Source organism: Canis lupus, chromosome 2 (genome assembly GCF_011100685.1).
Source record: "Canis lupus familiaris isolate Mischka breed German Shepherd chromosome 2, alternate assembly UU_Cfam_GSD_1.0, whole genome shotgun sequence".
NCBI classification, from domain to species: Eukaryota; Metazoa; Chordata; class Mammalia; order Carnivora; family Canidae; genus Canis; species Canis lupus.
In genome coordinates, this window is record NC_049223.1 from 9,247,727 (window position 1) to 9,266,854 (window position 19,128).

Here is a 19,128-nt window from a genome sequence, read left to right on the forward strand (position 1 = left end):
AGCAACAAGGTAGTGACCAGAAAACACACCATCAACATTCATAAGCACATCCGAAAGTGAGTTTCAAGAAATGTATCCCTCATGCACTCAAAGTGATTCTGAAATTTGCCATGAAGGGGATGTGAACTCCACATGTGCCCACTGACATCAGGATCAACAAACCCATCTGAGCCAAAGGAATAAGGAATGTTCCATACTGAATTTGTGTGCAGTTGTCCAGAAAATGGTAATGAGGATGAAGATTCACCAAACAAGTTCTATACACTGATTACCTACATACCAGTTACCACTTTCAAAAATCTACGGATAGTTAATGTGGGAAGGCGCACCTGGCTGGCAGTTCGTTGAGCATCTGAATATCGGGTTCAGCTCAGATCGTGATCTCAGGGTCATGGGATTGAGCCCCATGTCAGGCCCTGCGCTCAATGCAGAGTCTGCATGAGTTTCTCTCTCCCTCTGCTCCACCTGGTGTGCACTAGTGCATATTCTCTCTCTCTCTAATAAATAAATAAATAAACAAAACTATTTTAAAAAATCGAGGGAAAAAAATAAAAAATAAAAAAATTGAGGGGAACCTGGCTGACTCAGTCAGTAGAACATGTGACTCTTGCTCTCTGGGTTGGGAGTTCAAGCCCCACACTGGGTGTAGAGATTACTTAAAAATACAATCTTTTAAAAAAATTGAATCAATCATTAATAATCCCCCCAAACAGAAAACACCAGGCCCAGATGGGCTCACTGGTAAATTCTACCACACATTTAAGGAAGAAATCATACCAATTTTCTACAATCTTGTTCAGAGAATATAAGCTGAGGAAATACTTCCTAATTCATGCCAGGAGGCCAATATTACTCTAATACCAAAACAGACAAAGAGATTATAGGAAAGAAAACAGCAGAACATCTCTCAAGAAATAGATGAAAACATCTATAGATTATTAGAAAATCATATCCAACAATTTATAAGAAGAATTATATACCAAAACCAAGTAGGATTTATCCCAGAAATGCAAGTCTAGATCAACATTCAAAAACCAATTAATGTAATCGATCACATCCACAAGGTAAAGAAGAAAAAATGTATGTCATATGAATAGTTGCAAAAGAAAGCATTTGGGGCACCTGCGTAACTCATTTGGTTCAGTGTCCAACTCTTGCTTTCAGCTTAGGTCATGATTTCAGGGTCCTAAGACTGAGTTCTACATTGGGTGGTTCTGCACTCAGCATGCAGTCTCCTTGGGATTCTCTCTCCTTCTCCTTCTGCCCTTCCTCCCACTTGCACACTCACTCTCTAAATTAATTAATTAAGTCCTTTTTTTAAAAAAAAAAGAAAAAGCATTTGAAAAAGTATAATATCCACTCAAAATAAAAACTCTCAGCAAACTAGGAATAAAAGGAACTTCCTCAACTTGGTAATGAACATGTACAAAAAACTTAAAAGAGTTAACATCATGCTTATTAACGGTGAGAAACTCCTCTCTTACCACTGCATTTCAACATCATACCGAAAGCCCTAGTTTATATAAAAAGACAAGAAATTAAAATAAAATATACACTGATTAGGAGGGAAGAAATAAAAGTTTATTTTTTCAGAGAGGACATAATTGTCTACAAAGAAAATCCAAAATTACTGACCAAAGACCTCTTGGAAATAATAAGTGATTATGTAAAAACTGAAGAATAAAATATTATCATAAAAAAGAAAAATTGAGGCATCTCAGTGGTTCAGTCAGTTAAGTGTCCATCTCTTGACTTCAGCTCAGTTCATGATCTCAGGGTTCGGAGATCAAGCCCCATGTCACTCTGGTCATGGAGCCTGCTTAAGAATCCCTTTCTTGGGATCCCTGGGTGGCACAGCGGTTTGGCGCCTGCTTTTGGCCCAGGGCGCGATCCTGGAGACCCGGGATTGAATCCCACATCGGGCTCCCGGTGCATGGAGCCTGCTTCTCCCTCTGCCTATGTCTCTGCCTCTCTCTCTGTGTGTGTGACTATCATAAATAAATAAAAATTAAAAAAAAAAAAAAAAAAGAATCCCTTTCTTGGGGCAGCCTTGGGGGGCTCAGTGGTTTAGCACCGCCTTCGGCCCAGGGCATGATCCTAGAGACCCAGGATGGAGTCCCATGTCAGGCTCCCTGCATGGAGCCTGCTTCTCCCTCTGCCTGCGTCTCTCTCTCTCTCTGTGTCTCTCATAAATAAATAAAATCTTTAAAAAAGAAAAAAAAAATCCCTTTCTTGGGATGCCTGAGTGGCTCAGTGGTTGAGTGTCTGTCTTCTGCTCAAAGAGTGATCCCAGGGTCCCTGGATCAAGTCCTGCATCAGGCTCCCCTCGAAGAGCCTGCTTCTCCTTCTGCCTATGTCTCTGCCTCTGTGTGTTTCTCATGAATAAATAATATCTTAAAAAAAAAAAAAAACTTTATTTCCCTCTCCCTCCCTATTCCCCTCTGCCTTAAAAAGAAGAAAAGAAAAAATTGCTTTCACATATACTAACAATGAACAAGTGGAATTTTAAATTAAAAACACAGTACCATTTACAATACCACTTCCAAAAATTAAGTACTTAAAGTTTAAATCTAACAGAATATGTATAAGGTCTATATGAGAAAAAGAACAGAAGTTCTATGAACAAAAATCAAAGAACTAAATAAATGAAGAGATATCCCAACTTCATAGCAAAACTTAATATTGTCAAGATGTCAGTTCCTCCCAACTTGATCTGCAGATTCAATACAATTTTTAAAATTATTTATTTGAGAAAGAATGCACAAGTGGGAGGAAGGGCAGAGTAAGAGAGAGAACCCTGAAGCAGACTCCCTGCTGAGTGCGGAGCCTAGTGCATGGCTTGATCCAGGGACACTGAGATCATGACCAAAGTCGAAATTAAAGAGTTGACCATTCAACCAACTAAGCCACTCAGGCATCCCAAGATTCAATACAATTTCAATCAAAATTCCAGGAAATTATTTATGGATACTAAGAAACTGATTCTAAAGCATATATGAGGGCAGCCCAGGTGGCTTAGCAGTTTCATGCCGCCTTCAGCCCAGGGCCTGATCCTGAAGACCCGGGATTGAGTCCCACGTCAGGCTCCCTGCATGGAGCCTGCTTCTCCCTCTGCTTGTCTCTCTCTCTCTCTCTGTCTCTCTGTGTGTCTCTCATGAATAAATAAATAATATCTTAAAATAATAAAATAAAATAAAATAAAATAAAATAAAATAAAATAAAATAAAATAAAATAAAATAAAAATGAAAAGGCAAAAGACAAAGAACAGCCATCACAATATTAAAGTTCAAAAATAAAAGTAAAGTATTGACATTATTCGATTTCAAACTTCCTTTAAAACTACAGTAATTAAAAAAAAAACTACAGTAATTAAGATAGAGTGCTGTTGAAATAATAAACAAATCAATGGAACCAATAAGAAACATAAACAGACCCACATAAATATAATCAATTGATTTTTTTTAAAGATTTACTTATTTATTTTGGAGAGAGAGAGAACAGCAGTGGAAGGTGTACAAGGAAAGAGAGAATCTTGAAGCATACTTTCCTGCTGAGCACAGAGTCTAACACAGGGCTCAATCTCAGGTCCCTGAGATCAGGATTTGAGCTTAAATCAAGAGTTGGCCACCTAACCAAACTGAGCCACCCAGGCACCCCAACTGATTTTTGACAAAGGTACAAAAGTAAAATGATGAAACTAAGACAGGCTTTTTAATAAAGAATGCCAGAATTGGATATCCACATACAAAAAAATGAATCTCGACACAGAATTTATGGCCTTCACAAAAATTAACTCAAAATGGGTCACAGATCTAAGTGCAAAACACAAAACTATAAATCCCCTAGAGAATAATTTGAGAAAAATAGAGTGAATCTTGGGTTTGGCAATGACTTTCCAGATTTAACACCAAAAGCACAATTCATGAAAGAAAGAATTAGTAAGCTGAACTTAATTAAAATTACAAACTTCTGCTCTGTCAAAGACAGAGTAAAGAAAATGAAAAGATAAAAAACAAGGCTCTTAGAAAATATTTGAAAAAGACCTATCTGATCAATTTTGCAAAAAACTACAACAAATAATAAGATTTGTATAGAACCACAAAATACCCCAAACAGCCAAAGCAATCTTTAAAATGAACAAAGCTGGAAGTATCACAATTCCAGATCTCAAGATATACTACAAAGCTGTTATAATCAAAATGCTATGGTACTGGTATAAAAACAGACACATACATCAACAGAACAGAACAGAGAACACAGAAATAAACACATGCTTCCATGGTCAATTAATCTATGGAAAAGGAGGCAAGAATATACAATGGGGAAAAGACAGTCACTTCAATAAATGGTGCTAAAGGGGCACCTGGGTGGCTCAGTGGGTTAAGCATCTGCCTTTAGCTCAGGTCCTGGGATGGAGCCCCAGGGGAGTCTGTCTGTCCCTCTCCTTCCACCCCTCCCCCTGCTCATATACATTGTCTCTCACTCTCAAATAAATAAAATCTAAATAAGTAAATAAATAAGTAAATGGTGCTGAAACTGGATGGGTACAGGCAAAAGGATGAAACTGGACCACTTCCTTATACCATACACAAAAATAAACTTAACACAGATTAAAAACCTAAATGTAAGACCTGAAACCAGAAAACTCTCAGAAGAAAAGATAGGCCATAGAAACATTTTTCTAGGTATGTCTCTTCAGGCAAGGGAAATAAAAGCAAAAATCAACTATTGGGGCGACATCAAAATAAAAAGCTTTTGCACAGCAAAGGGAATCGTCAACAAAAGGGTAACCTCTACTGAAATATATTTGACAAGTGGTTAATATACTAAATATATTAAGAAGTTATTCAACTCAATACCAAAACAAAGTGATTGAAAAAATGGACAGATGATCTGAAAATGCATTTTTCCAAAGAAGACATACAGATGCCCAACAGACACATGAAAAGATGACAGATGTCAACCAAAAACAATGAGGTACCACCTCACACCTATCAGAATCACTAAAATCAAAAGGAGAAGATATAAGTGTTAGCGAAGATGTGGAGAAGAAGGAATCTTCATGCACTGCTGGTGAGAATATAAATTGTTACAACCCCAGTGGAAAGCAGTATGGAAGTTCCTCGAAAAATTAAAAATAGAATTCAGAAGACAACTAAGTAATGCTTTTACTTACATACAATATAGTTTTCTATTCCTTAAAAAAAATTAAAAATAGAAATACCACATGACCCAATAATTCCACTACTGGGTATATGGTACCCAAAGAAAACAAAAAATGCTAATTCAAAAAGATACATGTACATCTTAAACTTATACCAGCTTTACTTATGATAGCCAAGATATGGAAGCAACCAAGTGTCCACTGATACATGAATAAAGAAGATGGGGGTGGGTGTATGTATGTATGTAGATAGGTAGATAGAAATGGAATAAGATGGAATACACAATGAAATATTATGCAGCCATATAAAAGGATGAACGCTTATTGTTTCCAACAACATGGATGAACCTACAGTATATTACACTAAGTGAAATAGGTCAAAGACAAATACCATATAATTTCCTTATGTGTAAAATCTAAAAAGCAAATGAATAAAAAGCAAAAGGCAGAATCAGACCTATAAATACAGAGAACAAACTTATGGTTGCCAAAGAGGAGGGGCAGGGGAAGATGAGCAAAATGGGTAAAGAGGAATGGGAAATACAGCCTTCCAATTACAGAAAGAATAAGTGATAGGAATTAAAAGATACAGCATAGAGAATATAGTCAATAGTATTATAATAACGTTATATGGTAACGGATGGTAGCTACACTTGTAGTGAGCAGACCATGACATAGAGTTGTTGAATCACTAGTTTGTACAGCTGAATCTTATGTAACATTGTGTCAGCAGTACTCAAAAAAAAAAAAAAAAAAAAAAAGACTTTAATATATAAAGAACACTTAAGAGTCACGAACTGATTTTAAAAAGGGCCAGAAACTTTGACACCTCACCAAAGGATATATACATATAGCAAGTAAGCACAAGAAAGGAAGCTCCACATCCTATGTCAGCAGCAGAATGAAAATTTAAACAATGTGGGGGACACCTGGGTGACTCAGCAGTTGAGCATCTGCCTTCGGCCCAGGGTGTGATCCTGAAGTCCCGGGATTGAGTCCCACATCAGGCTCCCTGCATGAAGCCTGCTTCTCCCTCTGCCTGTGTCTCTGCCTCTCTACCCCTCCATGGCTCTCATGAATAAATAAAATCTTGAAGGAAGGAAGGAAGGAAGGAAGGAAGGAAGGAAGGAAGGAAGGAAGGAAGAAGGAAGAAGGAAGTAAGGAAGAGAAAAAAGAAAGAAAAGAACAAGAACATAACGAGACAAGAAAAGAAATAAAGACAAGAAAGCAAAATACAGACAGAAGTGAAGGAATTAAGGAAGGAAGGAAGGAAGGAAGGAAGGAAGGAAGAAGGAAGGAAGGAAGGAAGGAAGGAAATTTAAAAAATGAGATACTGCTACACACCTAGTAGGATATTCTGGCCAATATCCAGAATGCTGACAATACCAAATGCTGGTGAGAATGGAGAGAAAAAGGAACTCTCAAATCATTGCTGGTGGGAATGCCAAGTGATTTAGCCACTTTGGAAGACAGTTTGGCGCGTTTATACAAAATTAAACATAGTCCTACCATATTATCCTGAAATTACACTCTTTGGTATTTATCCAAAGGAAGTGAAAAATTACATCGGCACAAAAACCTGTACACAGATGTTTATAAAAGCTTTATTATTTATTGCCAAAACTTGGAAGAAACCAAGATATCCTTTTGTAGGTAAATGGATAAATTGTAGTATATCCAGTGAATGAAGTATTCTTCAGCCCTAGAAGAAATCAGTTATCAAGCCTTGAAAAGACACGGAAGAATCTTAAATGCATACTACTACGTGAAAAAAGCCAGCCAGAAAAGGTTACATACTATATGATTCCAACTATATGACATTTTGAAAAAGGTGAAAGTGTAGACACGGTAAAAACATCAATGGCTGCTAGGGGATGGAGGGTGAGAGGGCAGAAGTTGGAAACAGATAATATCTAGGGCAGTGCTATTCTCCAGGAAATTACCATGGTGGATACATGGCATTCCACATGTGTCCAACACATAGAATACAACACCAAGAGTGAATCCTAATATGAACTATGAACTTTGGGTGATTATGTGTCAATGAAGGTTCACTGATAGCAACAAATTTACCACTGTGTTGAAAGGTGCTGATAATAGGGGAGGCTATATATGTATGGCAACAGGGGATATATGGGATATCTCAGTACCTTTCTCTCAATTTTGCTGTGAACCTAGAACTGCTCTAAAAAAGGTCTTAAGATGTTTAAAAAAAAAAAAGACATGAAGAAAACTTCAAAGCATATTACTATGTTACAAAAGTCAACCTGAATAAGCTACATAGTATATGATTCCAATCATCTGTGACATTTTGGAAAAGGTAAAACTATGGACACAGCAAAAAGATTACTGGTTGTTGGGCTTAAAAGGAAAGGGGAATAAATAGAGCCCAGAGATTTGCAGGGTAGTGAAACTATTCTGTAAGACACTATAGAGATGGATACATATCATTAAACATTTGTAAAAACACACACAAAAAAATACAACATACAATACAAAGAATGAACCCTAATGTCAACTATAGACTTTAGGTAATAATGATGTTTCAGTGTAGGTTCACAGATTGTAGTAAATATACCACTCTGATAGTGGGAAAAGATGTTTATGTGTGGTGACAGAGGGTACACTGTAAATCTTTGTACTTTTCCACTCAATCTGGCTGTGAATCTAAAACTGCTCTACAAAACAAAAGATTACTGGTTGCCAAAGGCAGGAGTGGAGGTGGGGAGTGGGAAAAAAAATAAATGAACTAGTTTTGTTTTTAAGTTCAAATAAGCTGCACTGAAATAGAGAGAGAGAGAGAGCACGCGTGATAGTTGCCTGCCACTCGATTGCCAGGGAAAATTTCCCCATCCACACATCACTTAAATCTACCCATTTACCTATCACTTCTTTAATTTTTATGCATGAGAACTTCTTTTGGGTGTTCACTTCCCAAAAATGGAAATGCACAAATTTACTTGCAAATTTTCAAAGTTGAGTAATTATGAAAATGTCAGTGCAAAACATGCATTATTTGCAGGTTCCAAACTAGAAAGTATGATTCTATTCTTACTGAACAGATAAGACCTTTAAAAATTCATGTTAAAGTTCATTAATTTTTTTAAACTGCCTATATTGGAAAAAAAGGAAGGCCTCAAATAAATTCTATCATCTTATACATTAAAAAATTAGAAAAAGAAGAATGAAGTAAATCCCAAAGTAAGTAGTAGAAAGGAAAAAATAAAATCAGAGCTAAAACTATTGAAAACTAAAATACAAAACATTAATATCAGTAGAAAAAAAAATCAATGAATCCAAAAGCTAATAATTTAAGATTAATAAAATTCATAAATGTCTAGCCAGCCTAGATTAGGAAAAAAGATACAAATGTCAAAAGTTTCTCAAGGAGAAACAAGTAACCTAAATACCCCTCTATTAAAGAAATGGAATTATAGTTTAAAAACCTTCCCAAGGAAAACTCTATGCCCAGATGCCTTTAAAAGTAAATTCTGCCAAACATTGATACAAAATCTAGACAAACTTCCAGAAAACTGAACAAGACTGAAACATCTGACAACTAACTTTGAGGCCAGCATTATTTTTGTAACAAAATCCAATGACATTCTAAAAAAAAACTACAAGGGTGCCTGGGTGGCTCAGTCGTTTAAGCAACTGACCCTTGACTTTGGCTCAGGTCATGATCTCAGGGCCGTGAGATCAAGCCTTTCTCCCTACACACTTAAACTCTATCTTTCTCTCTCTCTCTCTCAAAATGAATGAATGAATGAATGAATGAAAGAAAGAAAGAAAGAAAGAAAGAAAGAAAGAAAGAAAGAAAGAAAGAAAGAAGAAAACTACAGACCAATATCCCTCCTGAATACAGAGCAAAAGTTCCTTTACATTTCAAAAAAGCTGAATTAATAATATACAAAAATGGCAATGTATCAAGGCCAAATGAGATTTATCTCAGGAATGAAAGTTTGACTCAAAGGGGGGGTGGGGTGATGGGACGACGGACACAACCAATCAATATTCACCATATTAACAGATTAAGATAGCAAAAAAAAAAAAAGAAAAAAAGAAAAAAAACCTATCATATCAATCTAATGAAATATGTAGAAAAATTATTTGACAAAATCTAATATCCATGGCTGATTAAAAATCCTCAGCACATTAGGAAGAGAAGGCAACTTCCTAAACATCATATATAATATCAGAAGATTACTTTCCCTTTGGGACACCTGGGTGGTCCAGTTGATTAAGCATGGGACTCCTGATTTCAACTCAGGTCATGCTCTCAGGGTCATGAGATCAAGCCCCTCACATGGGGCTCCACATCCAGCATGTATTCTCTCCTCTCCTTCTATACATCCCCCACCCACATTCTCTCTATCCTAAAATAAATAAAATCTGGGGGGAAAAAAAAAAGATTATCAAGAACAAAAGCAAAGATGCTCACTCTCACCACTTATATTTAACAATATAATAAGAAATAAAGAGTAGATCAGAAAGGATAAAGTACAACTATCTTATTTGTAGTTGCCATGATCATCTATGAAGAAAATCCCATGGAATCAAATAAGCTACTCAAAATAAATTTTCAGCAAGTTTACAAGACACCAAATATTAAATAATTTTTAAATGTATTTTTATATACTAGAATGGAACAATCAGAAACTAGAACTGAAAAAAGATGTATAAAATCTGCATACTTGTTGCTAACAAGTGTGCAAAGACTTAAATAAGAGATGTACTCTGTTCATGAATCAGAAAACTCAATATTGTTAAGACATCGATTCTCCCTCAAAATGATTTGTAGACTCAATGCAGTTTGAATCAAAATACAGGCAGTTTTATTTCTACAACGTGACAGTCTGATTCTTAAATTCATATAAAAACCTAGAAGAGCCACAACAATTTTCAAAGAGAAGAAAAAAGTTGGAAGATGGATCCTATCTGACCTAAGGTATTATAAAGCTACAGTAATCCAGATAGTGTGGAACTGAATGTAAAAGCAAACAGATCAAGGGAGAACAGAGTCCAAAAATACACTGATACATATATGGTCAAATGGGTTTCAACAAATGTGGCTAAAGGCAAGTCAGTGGAGAAAGGATAATATGTTCCACATGTGGGTCAAGAAAAACTGGATATCTATAATTCAGTAGAAAAGTCATTCAATAAGTGGACTTTGATGTATAACTCACATTATATGCAAAAATTAACACAAAATGGACCATAGACCTAAAGGCAAAACATTAAAATACAGAACTTCCAGAAGAAAACATTAAAATACACACACACACACACATTTAATTAATGTTAGGGTTGTGGATTCAGGCCCTGCACTGGGGCTCCACGTTGGGTTAAAAAAAATTGTCTGCTTAAGCCACTGAATGGGAAAAATACTTGCAAAAATAATGTATCTGGTAAAAGAGTTGCCCCCAGAACATATAATGGCTCACAAAATGCAGTATTAAGAAAGCAAGCCAATTAAAAAGGGCAGGTAATTGAAAGATCTAAGCAGACTTTCACCAAAGAAAATTTATAAAATATCAAATATGCACATGGAAAGATGTTCAACACAATACTGTCATTAAAGAAATGCAAACTGAATGAGGAACTAGTGCATATCCACTAGAAATGCTAAAACTGAAATGACTGATCATACCAAATGTTGCAGAGAAGGCAGAGGAATAGGAACTCTGGTTTACCACTCACAGAATAAGTTGAATGGTACAACTATCTTGAAAATAGTGGGGTAGTGTCTTAAAAAATTAAGGATGCACTTACCATGTGACCCCAGTTACTCCACTTCCTGGTATTTATTCAAGAAAAATCTGTCTGTATAAAGTAGGCTTTATTTGTAATAGCCAAAAACTGGAAAACAATCTGAATGTTCATCAATTACTGAATGGATATCAGTTTGGTATGTCCATATAATAGAAAATAAGCAATAAAAAGAAATAAGCTACTGATACATACAACATGGAAAAAATCTCAAAATACTTATGGTTATTGAAAGGAATCAGATTTTTAAAAGTGTACATAACTATATGTTACCATTTTTATCATTCTAAAAAGTTCAAACTAGAACTTTTATGTCACCATATGACTAAACATGACAGCTAATCCTCATATTATTATGACACAGTTAACTTTTTTTTCTTTTCTTTAATTTGGCTACCAGCATATTCGCATCCTCTTGGTTTTCTACCAAACCCTGGTCTCCTTTTCTCAGTCTTGTTTACTAGTTTTCCCTCTTCTCCCAGATCTTTCCACACTGGCAGTCCTGGGGCTTTCTAAGACCTCTTCTCCTCCCTACCTGCACTCACTCCTTCACTGGCACCCACTCTTATGGCTTTAAGTAAACTCTATACAGATACAACTCCCAAATTTATATTTCAAGTCTGGACCTCTTTCCCAAATGCCAGACTATGCATGCCACTGGCTATTAACATTCCTACCTGGATGTCTCATAAATATCTCAACCCTAATGTAGGCAGAAGAGCCCTGCCAAGACGTCCACATCCTAACGCCTGAAACCTGTGATATGTTATGTTACATGGCAAAAGGGCCTTTGCTGATATAACTAAATTATATACTTTATAACAAGAAAATTATCCAGGATTTTTCAGGTAGGCTCAATCTAACCTCATTAACCCTTAAAAGAAGGGAACTGTCTTTGGCCAGAGCAGAAGAGATGCAGAAGTCAGAGAGATTCCAAGGGTGAGAAGATTCAAGCCACTGAGGGCTCTGAAATGGAGGGACCCATGTGCAAGGACTGAAGAGAGCCTCTAGAACCTAAGAGCAGACCCCAACTGAAGGCCTGAAAGGAAATGGGCATAAATCTAACCACCTGAATGAGCTCAGAAGCACCTGCTCCCAAGTGAACCTGGGGCATCCAACACCTTGGTTTCACATTTTGAGAGTAACCAGCCAAGTTCACTCAGTCTTCTAGCCTCCAGAACAGGAAGATAATAGGTTTAAACTGTTTTTAACTGCTAAATTTCTTCTGACAGCAGGAGAATGCAAATACCATATCCAAAACTGAATTTCTCATCTTACCCTCAACCTACCACACCTGTAGTCTTTCCCATCTTTGTTAACAGCAATTACATTCCTTCTAGTTATCTGGCCCAATACGCTTGGACTCCTCTTTAGATCCTCTCTTTCTCTCACACCTCTCATATTCTCTATGAGAAAGTTACATGGGTTCTACTTTCTGATAACCTCTCACCATCTCCACTGTTAACACCATCTCTCTCTGCGTTATTGTAATAATTTAATGGCCTCCTTGCTTCTTTCATCCTTGACTTTCTACAGTCCATCCACAACAAAGCAGCCAAAAAACCTTACAAAACCCAAATCAGAGCATATTGTATCTCAGTTCAGAATGCACCAGTGGCTTACTTTTTACCCAAACTAAAAAAAACAAGTCCTTCCACTGTTTATAGAGCCCTGCATGACTATGATTGGCCCCTTGCCCAGCCTCATCTCCTATTGTATCTTCTTCATTCCCTTGCTAACTATGTCCCCACTCTTTCTCTGTCTCCATTTATTTTCATATTAGGCAAATAATGATCTTAATAATATTTAACATTTACTCTGCTTCCTATGAATTAGATAATGTAATTGCTTTACATATATTACTCAATTCTAGTAATTATTTCACCCACTTTATAGATGATGAAACTGAGTTACAAAGAGGTTAATTAACCTAAGAGCTCATTAAGTTTTGAAGCCAGAACTCAAAATCACAGGTGGACAAAACCCATTTTACAGTCCAAATTCTTAAACTCAATGATGCCCCTCAAGTTGTTAGCCTTACTTAATATTTTTCAAAAACAAATGTAGAATGAACAGAAGGAGGGATAAAGGACTAAGAAATGGGAATCCTAAAGTGCTTAATTTAGGGTTAAAGAGGTAGGAAAAGTTAAAGGGAACCAGGACTGAGAATGACAATAGTTCTTAAAGGTAAAAGCCAGCACATAACTAGTTCTTATAAAAAACAAAATTGGCACTTAAAACTTACTTTCTCTGTCGTAACAGTCAAAGAAGGAACCAATGCAGGTGATGGTTCTGGTTGCTTCTTGTGTTTTTGTTTGTGTTTGTCCTTTTCTTTATATTTCTAGAAATGAATAGAAATAAAATCCTATTTAAATTTAAATCATAAACCATATACACACACACACACAAATACACACAATAAAAATGAGTTTCTTTCATAATTGTTTAGTAATTCAAAATGTTAATGGATACTTGGCAAAAATAAAAAGATCATTCCTTCTGATCATATTCTTATTTTATAAATAATACTAGTAATATAGCATTACTAGTATGTTATTTTAAAGTGACTTCAGCATACTTATTCTTAACTAACCTAAAATTTTATATAAACTGAAGTCTATAATTATTAGCTACATTTATATATGGCAAACTATATTTTTTCTTGTTAAAAAGACCAAATACATTGGTGAACATTTTATAAATCACGCTTTAAAACGTACATAGCACTTTGACATCCATTATCATATTAGAATAGTATCAGATTCTACAACACTATATATAAAATTCTATGGCCCACAAACTAGAAACTGAGGCACAGGAACTCCAGCAAGAAACTCTTTCCTACATTTACTCAGAAAATGAATGAACTGAGGTGCCTGAGTTGCTCAGGTGGTTAAGCATCTGACTTTTTTTTATTTGGGCTGAGGTCATGATCTCAGGATCATTAGATTAAGTCCCAAGTCAGGCTATGTACTCCGGCAGGAGTTTCCCTCCCTCAACCCCACCCTTCATCAAACACACATACTCTCTTTCTCTCTCTCTAAAAAAATAAATAAATATTTAAAAAGGAATTAGCTATCTCTAACAAAAATAATTTAAAGTTGTGGTGTGCTTTCACTTTGAAGTACGAAAACTGATAAACAATATAAAAAAGAATTCAATTAATTAAGAACTTAATAACATATTAGGAGTCCAGCTTTCTTTCATGACAAAAAATTTTAACCAAATTGTTTTCAATTGTGTGAATCGGTAGGTAAGAATCAGTATGGGTGTGAAATTTACTATCATATAAAGAGTTACATTTCAATTGCAACAGATCTTAATAATAATCCACAATCATGCCTCTGTTTTTTTGTAATAGGATGTCACTGCTCCTCCCATCGTTAAGATGTCCTCTTTTCCACCACATGAACCTGGGTTAGCTCTGTAACTTGCTTTGGCCAAAAGGATGTGGCACAGTGTGGTACAAATTCAGAAGCTCAAGGCTTTAAGAACCTAGATGGCTTCTACCTTTGCCCTGTGGATTCCTGCCACCATGTAAATAAGGAGTCGAGACCCTATGGAGAAGAATCGAGGTACCCCAACCTACAGCCAGTACCAGACAGGTGAATAAGACTATTTTACTAGAATTATTTAGTAAAACAACTTAAAATGTCAAAAAAATACAAAAAAAATTTTTAAAGATTTATTTATTCATGAGAGAGACACAGAGAAAAGGAGGCAGAGACACAGGCAGAGGGAGAAGCAGGCTCCATGCAGGGAGACCGATGTGGGACTCGATCCCGCGTCTCCAGGATCAGGCCCTGGGCCGAAGGTGGCGCTAAACCACTGACCCACCTGGGCTCCCCCAAAAAAATTTGTTTTAAAGCCTATCTTACACTACTCCACCAGCCACCAGCTAAACCCAGCTGACACCACACGGAAGAAAAATGAATTGTTCCTGCTGAGCTCTACCTGCTATAAGCCACAGTAAGTTGTGGGGTGGTTTATCAAGCCAACAGTAGCTAACTGAAACAGAACTAGAATCCATAACTGGATAATGACAGTTAAAGTATAAATTACAGGGCAGCCCCGGTGGCTCAGTGGTTTATTGCCGCCTTTGGCCCAGGGCGTGATCCTGGAGACCCAGGATCGAGTCCCACATCGGGTTCCTGGCATGGAGCCTGCTTCTCCCCCTCCCTGTGTCTCTGCCTCTCTCTTTCTCTCTCTCTCTCTCTGCCTCTCATGAATAATTAAAATCTTTAAAAAAAGTATAAATTACAATCTAGTTTATAAATATGAGGTTCAAATGATCCTGGATTTGTAAATTCTATATTAATATTTTTCTCCCATAACAATAATAAAGAAGGCTTTTCTATCTGTCATGTTCTACTTCCCATAATGGGTTTTATTCATCAAGGGTGAAAGAGCTGGGATGATTTAATAGTAAATGACCCAACAACGTAAACAAACACTTAAAACATGGAAACTACATGAGAGGAAAAAGGCAAAGCATGTACATGTACATATATGAAAATATGAACATACAGAAATCATCATGGAATTATACAGAACTCTGGTCCTATGTAATACATCAAGAAATCTATCTTGAGATGAGGACTGCAAATGTTCAGTGGAAACAGGCTGAGCAGATTATATTATTCTATAAAAAATGAATCAGAGCAGACTGATTACCTTCACTAAAGAGAAATGCTGATTTTATTCTGGAAACAGTATGGAGGTTCCTCAAAAAGTTAAAAATAGAATTACCCTATGATCCAGCAATTGCACTACTACCCAAAGGATACAGAAATACTGATCTGAAGGGACATGTGCACCCTGATGTTTACAGCAACATTATCAACAAACTATGGAAAGAGCCCAAATGTCCACAGACTAATGAATGGATATACATGTGGTATATATATACAATGGAATATTACTCAGCTACAAAAAAGAACCCAAATGTCCACAGACCAATGAATGGATATACATGTGGTGTACACACACACACACACACACACACACACACACACACAATGGAATATTACTCAGCTACAAAAAAGAATAAAATCTTAACATTTGCAACCAATTTAAGAAATGAAGATGGGGGGGGACAAACCAAGAAACAGACTCTTCAAGAACAAATTGAGGATTACTAAAGGGGATGTGGGTGGGGGAATGTATTTAAATAGGTAATGGGGATTAATAAATAAAATCTTTTTTTAAATAAAAATAAATAAGAATAAAAATAAATTGGGGGAAAATATCTTATTCAAAGTAAAACCAAACCCAGATGGATGATTTTAAAGCATTAAATGACAAAATAAAAGACTGGAAGAAAATACTTTTGAGGGGATCCCTGGGTGGTGCAGCGGTTTGGCGCCTGTCTTTGGCCCAGGGCGCGATCCTCGAGACTCGGGATCGAATCCCACATCGGGCTCCTGGTGCATGGAGCCTGCTTCTCCCTCTGCCTATGTCTCTGCCTCTCTCTCTGTATGACTATCATAAGTAAATAAAATTTAAAAAAAAAGAAAATTAAAAATAAATAAATAAATAAATAAATACTTTAAAAATACTTTTGAAATCTGTAACTTTTAGGAAGAAAAAACTCTTCTAAGTATAAAAACAAAAAAAAACTAGAAAGGAAAAAAGCAATTTTAGTTATTCAAATTTACAAGGCTTCTATATTAATTTAAAAACCATTAAAAAGTAAAATCTTGGGGCAGTCCCGGTAGCTCAGCAGTTAGCGCTGCTTTCAGTCCAGGGCGTGATCCTGGAGACCCAGGATCAAGTCCCATGTCCAGCCCCCTTCATGGTGCCTGCTCTTCCATCTGCCTGTGTCTCTGCCTCTGTGTGTGTGTGTGTGTGTGTGTGTGTCTCATGAATAAATAAAATCTTAAAAAAAAAAGTAAAATCTTGGAAAATGAATAAAATTATTATGTCCTATTATGTTTAAACTTTTAACAAATCAACAAAAAATACATATATAAATGCCATTGAACTGTGCACAAAGGACAGTTCATGAAAGAGTCACTAAACAACAGCAAAAAATGTGCAACTCAACCATTAAAGAACTAAAGGTAATATTTTTCTCTAGTCACCTAGTGTTCAAAATTGTTGAGTTTTGTTTTTCATGATAAGACCCAATATTGCCCAGGTTATAGTGAAATGAGCACTTGCATACATTATTAGAGAGATTAAATATGTGAAGGACAATTTTAAAAGAATTAAAAACCATAAAAATGTTCTCTGTCCTAGTAATTTCACCTAGGAGGTAAACAAAGGTTTAAATACAGTTTTAGTACTATTTATAATGAGAAAATACTTGAAAACAATCTGAATATGCAACAACAGGGATGTGATTGAAAAAATTATTATAAAATTAAATAATGATCATTAGTTCTGAAGGAATACTTAGAGATTTAGAAAAATGGTCAATATGAGTTTGTTTTTAAAATGTATTATGCGTGGAGATAAAATAATCAGAAGGAAATAAACCAATACTGGATTTTTTTAATGTAAAACCATAGGTCAGGACATCCAGTATCACTCCCAAATGAATCGGTGTACACAATAAAAATAATCATAAGTATACAAATACAAAAATTATCTCATTCAATCCTTAAAAAGAGCCCTGCAAGGACACACTTTTATAGATCAGAAACACATTGCTTAAACAACCACAAAGTAGAAACACATTGCTTAAACAACCACAAAGTAGACTTTTATCCACACCTCCAAAAAAGCTTAACCAGAACTTTTTAAAAGCAGACTTTTTTTTTTTTAATTTAAAAATAATCACTGAACCACTGACAGAAATGTTTAGGGTAGGGACGCCTGGGTGGCTCAGTTGGTTAAGAATCTGCCTTCAGCTCAGGTCATGTTCTCAGGGTTCTGGGATTGAACTCCACATCAGGTTCCTTGCTCAGGAATCTGCTTTTCCTTCTCCCTCTGCCCCTCCCTCTTGCTCCTGCACGTGCCTGCATGCACTTTCTCCCTCAAATAAATAAATAAAATCTTTTTTTAAAAAATGTTGAGGGTAAATTAGAAAGTGAATCCTAGAAAGAATGCAATCTCAAGTTTGAGCTTACTTCCCAGAAAAATTCTAGAGTAAATCTTTATCAAAGGTTTCCTACGTAGTAAAGAATTTTGTTATCACAATGCGCCAAAAAGAGTTCATCAGGAAGCCCAATATTGGAAATTAATATGAGGCCATACATAAGAAAGAAAATGAGTTATTTTAATATAATTCAATTCTGTGTTGGAATTGAGTGAATTTCCAAAAATGAAAGAATGCATATGTTCAAATAATTCTCAGTGTGTAAAAAGGTGATGTGTAACCACATATTTTTCCAATGTTAAACAAGTAAAAAACACGTGAAAACCAGCAAAACAAAAAAATAAAACAACAAATACAACAGCAAGCAAAATTGGGGAGATGGAAAAAGCAGGTAATAATGCTTTAAACAAAAACTGGCAACTAGGCAATGAAATAGAAGATTTTAGAAATCGAGCAGAAATTGTCCCGGTGTGAGCTATCTTCTTTTTTTTTAAGATTGTATTTATTTATTCATAGAGCAAGAGAGAGAGGCAGAAACACAGGCAGATGGAGAAGCACGCTCCACGCAGGGAGCCCGACGTGGGACTCGATCCCGGGTCTCCAGGATCACACCTCGGGCTGCAGGCAGCACTAAACCGCTGCACCACCAGGGCTGCCCTAGGTTTCAGCTATTAATCCTATTTCCAATTCCTTAAAATTCTGAGAATACGACAAAAATTCCCAAATCTGAAAAGAAGAAATCTTTTATCTTTCTATTATCCTGCCTCCATAACTTATTCTTTTACTGCCTAAAGAGTAGGACTAGCTTCAGGGCAGAAAAAGGAAAAACTAGGAGATGAAAGACATGAAGAGTAACGAGGTCCTGACTCTTTGGAAGTCCAGGATCTAGGCTAAGAATGAATTATATAAAATCTTAGGGTATTCTCCCATTAGAATGAGATACCCCACACATAGTTGAATGATTAAAACCTAGTATAAGACATTTAATCAAGTATTTAAAAAGAGAGCTAAGCCTGGGGTTTTACCAAAAACTCCTTTTGTCCTAACCCGAGCTTTTTATACTGCACCTTTGCCATTCCCTCTGGCTTCAGAAAGAGGGAAACATACTTATTAGCCTTCATATACCTCAACATAATAAAGACCTTATAT

The 19,128-nt window shown here is 36.1% G+C and overlaps 1 protein-coding gene across 20 annotated transcripts in view; it reads right to left on the reverse strand.

Moving 5' to 3' along the window:
- The window catches only part of MLLT10 (MLLT10 histone lysine methyltransferase DOT1L cofactor), a 249,025-nt gene that overhangs the window by 75,411 nt on the left and 154,486 nt on the right, over positions 1-19,128 (reverse strand). For all 20 annotated transcript variants that reach the window (XR_005355186.1, XM_038529836.1, XM_038529832.1 and 17 more), the window contains one exon: positions 13,183-13,278. Coding sequence is in view for 19 of the 20 variants with exons in the window: in XM_038529836.1 (XP_038385764.1) it covers positions 13,183-13,278 (96 nt within the window). In the remaining variant the exon portion in view is untranslated. The remainder of the gene's footprint in view (positions 1-13,182; positions 13,279-19,128) is intronic.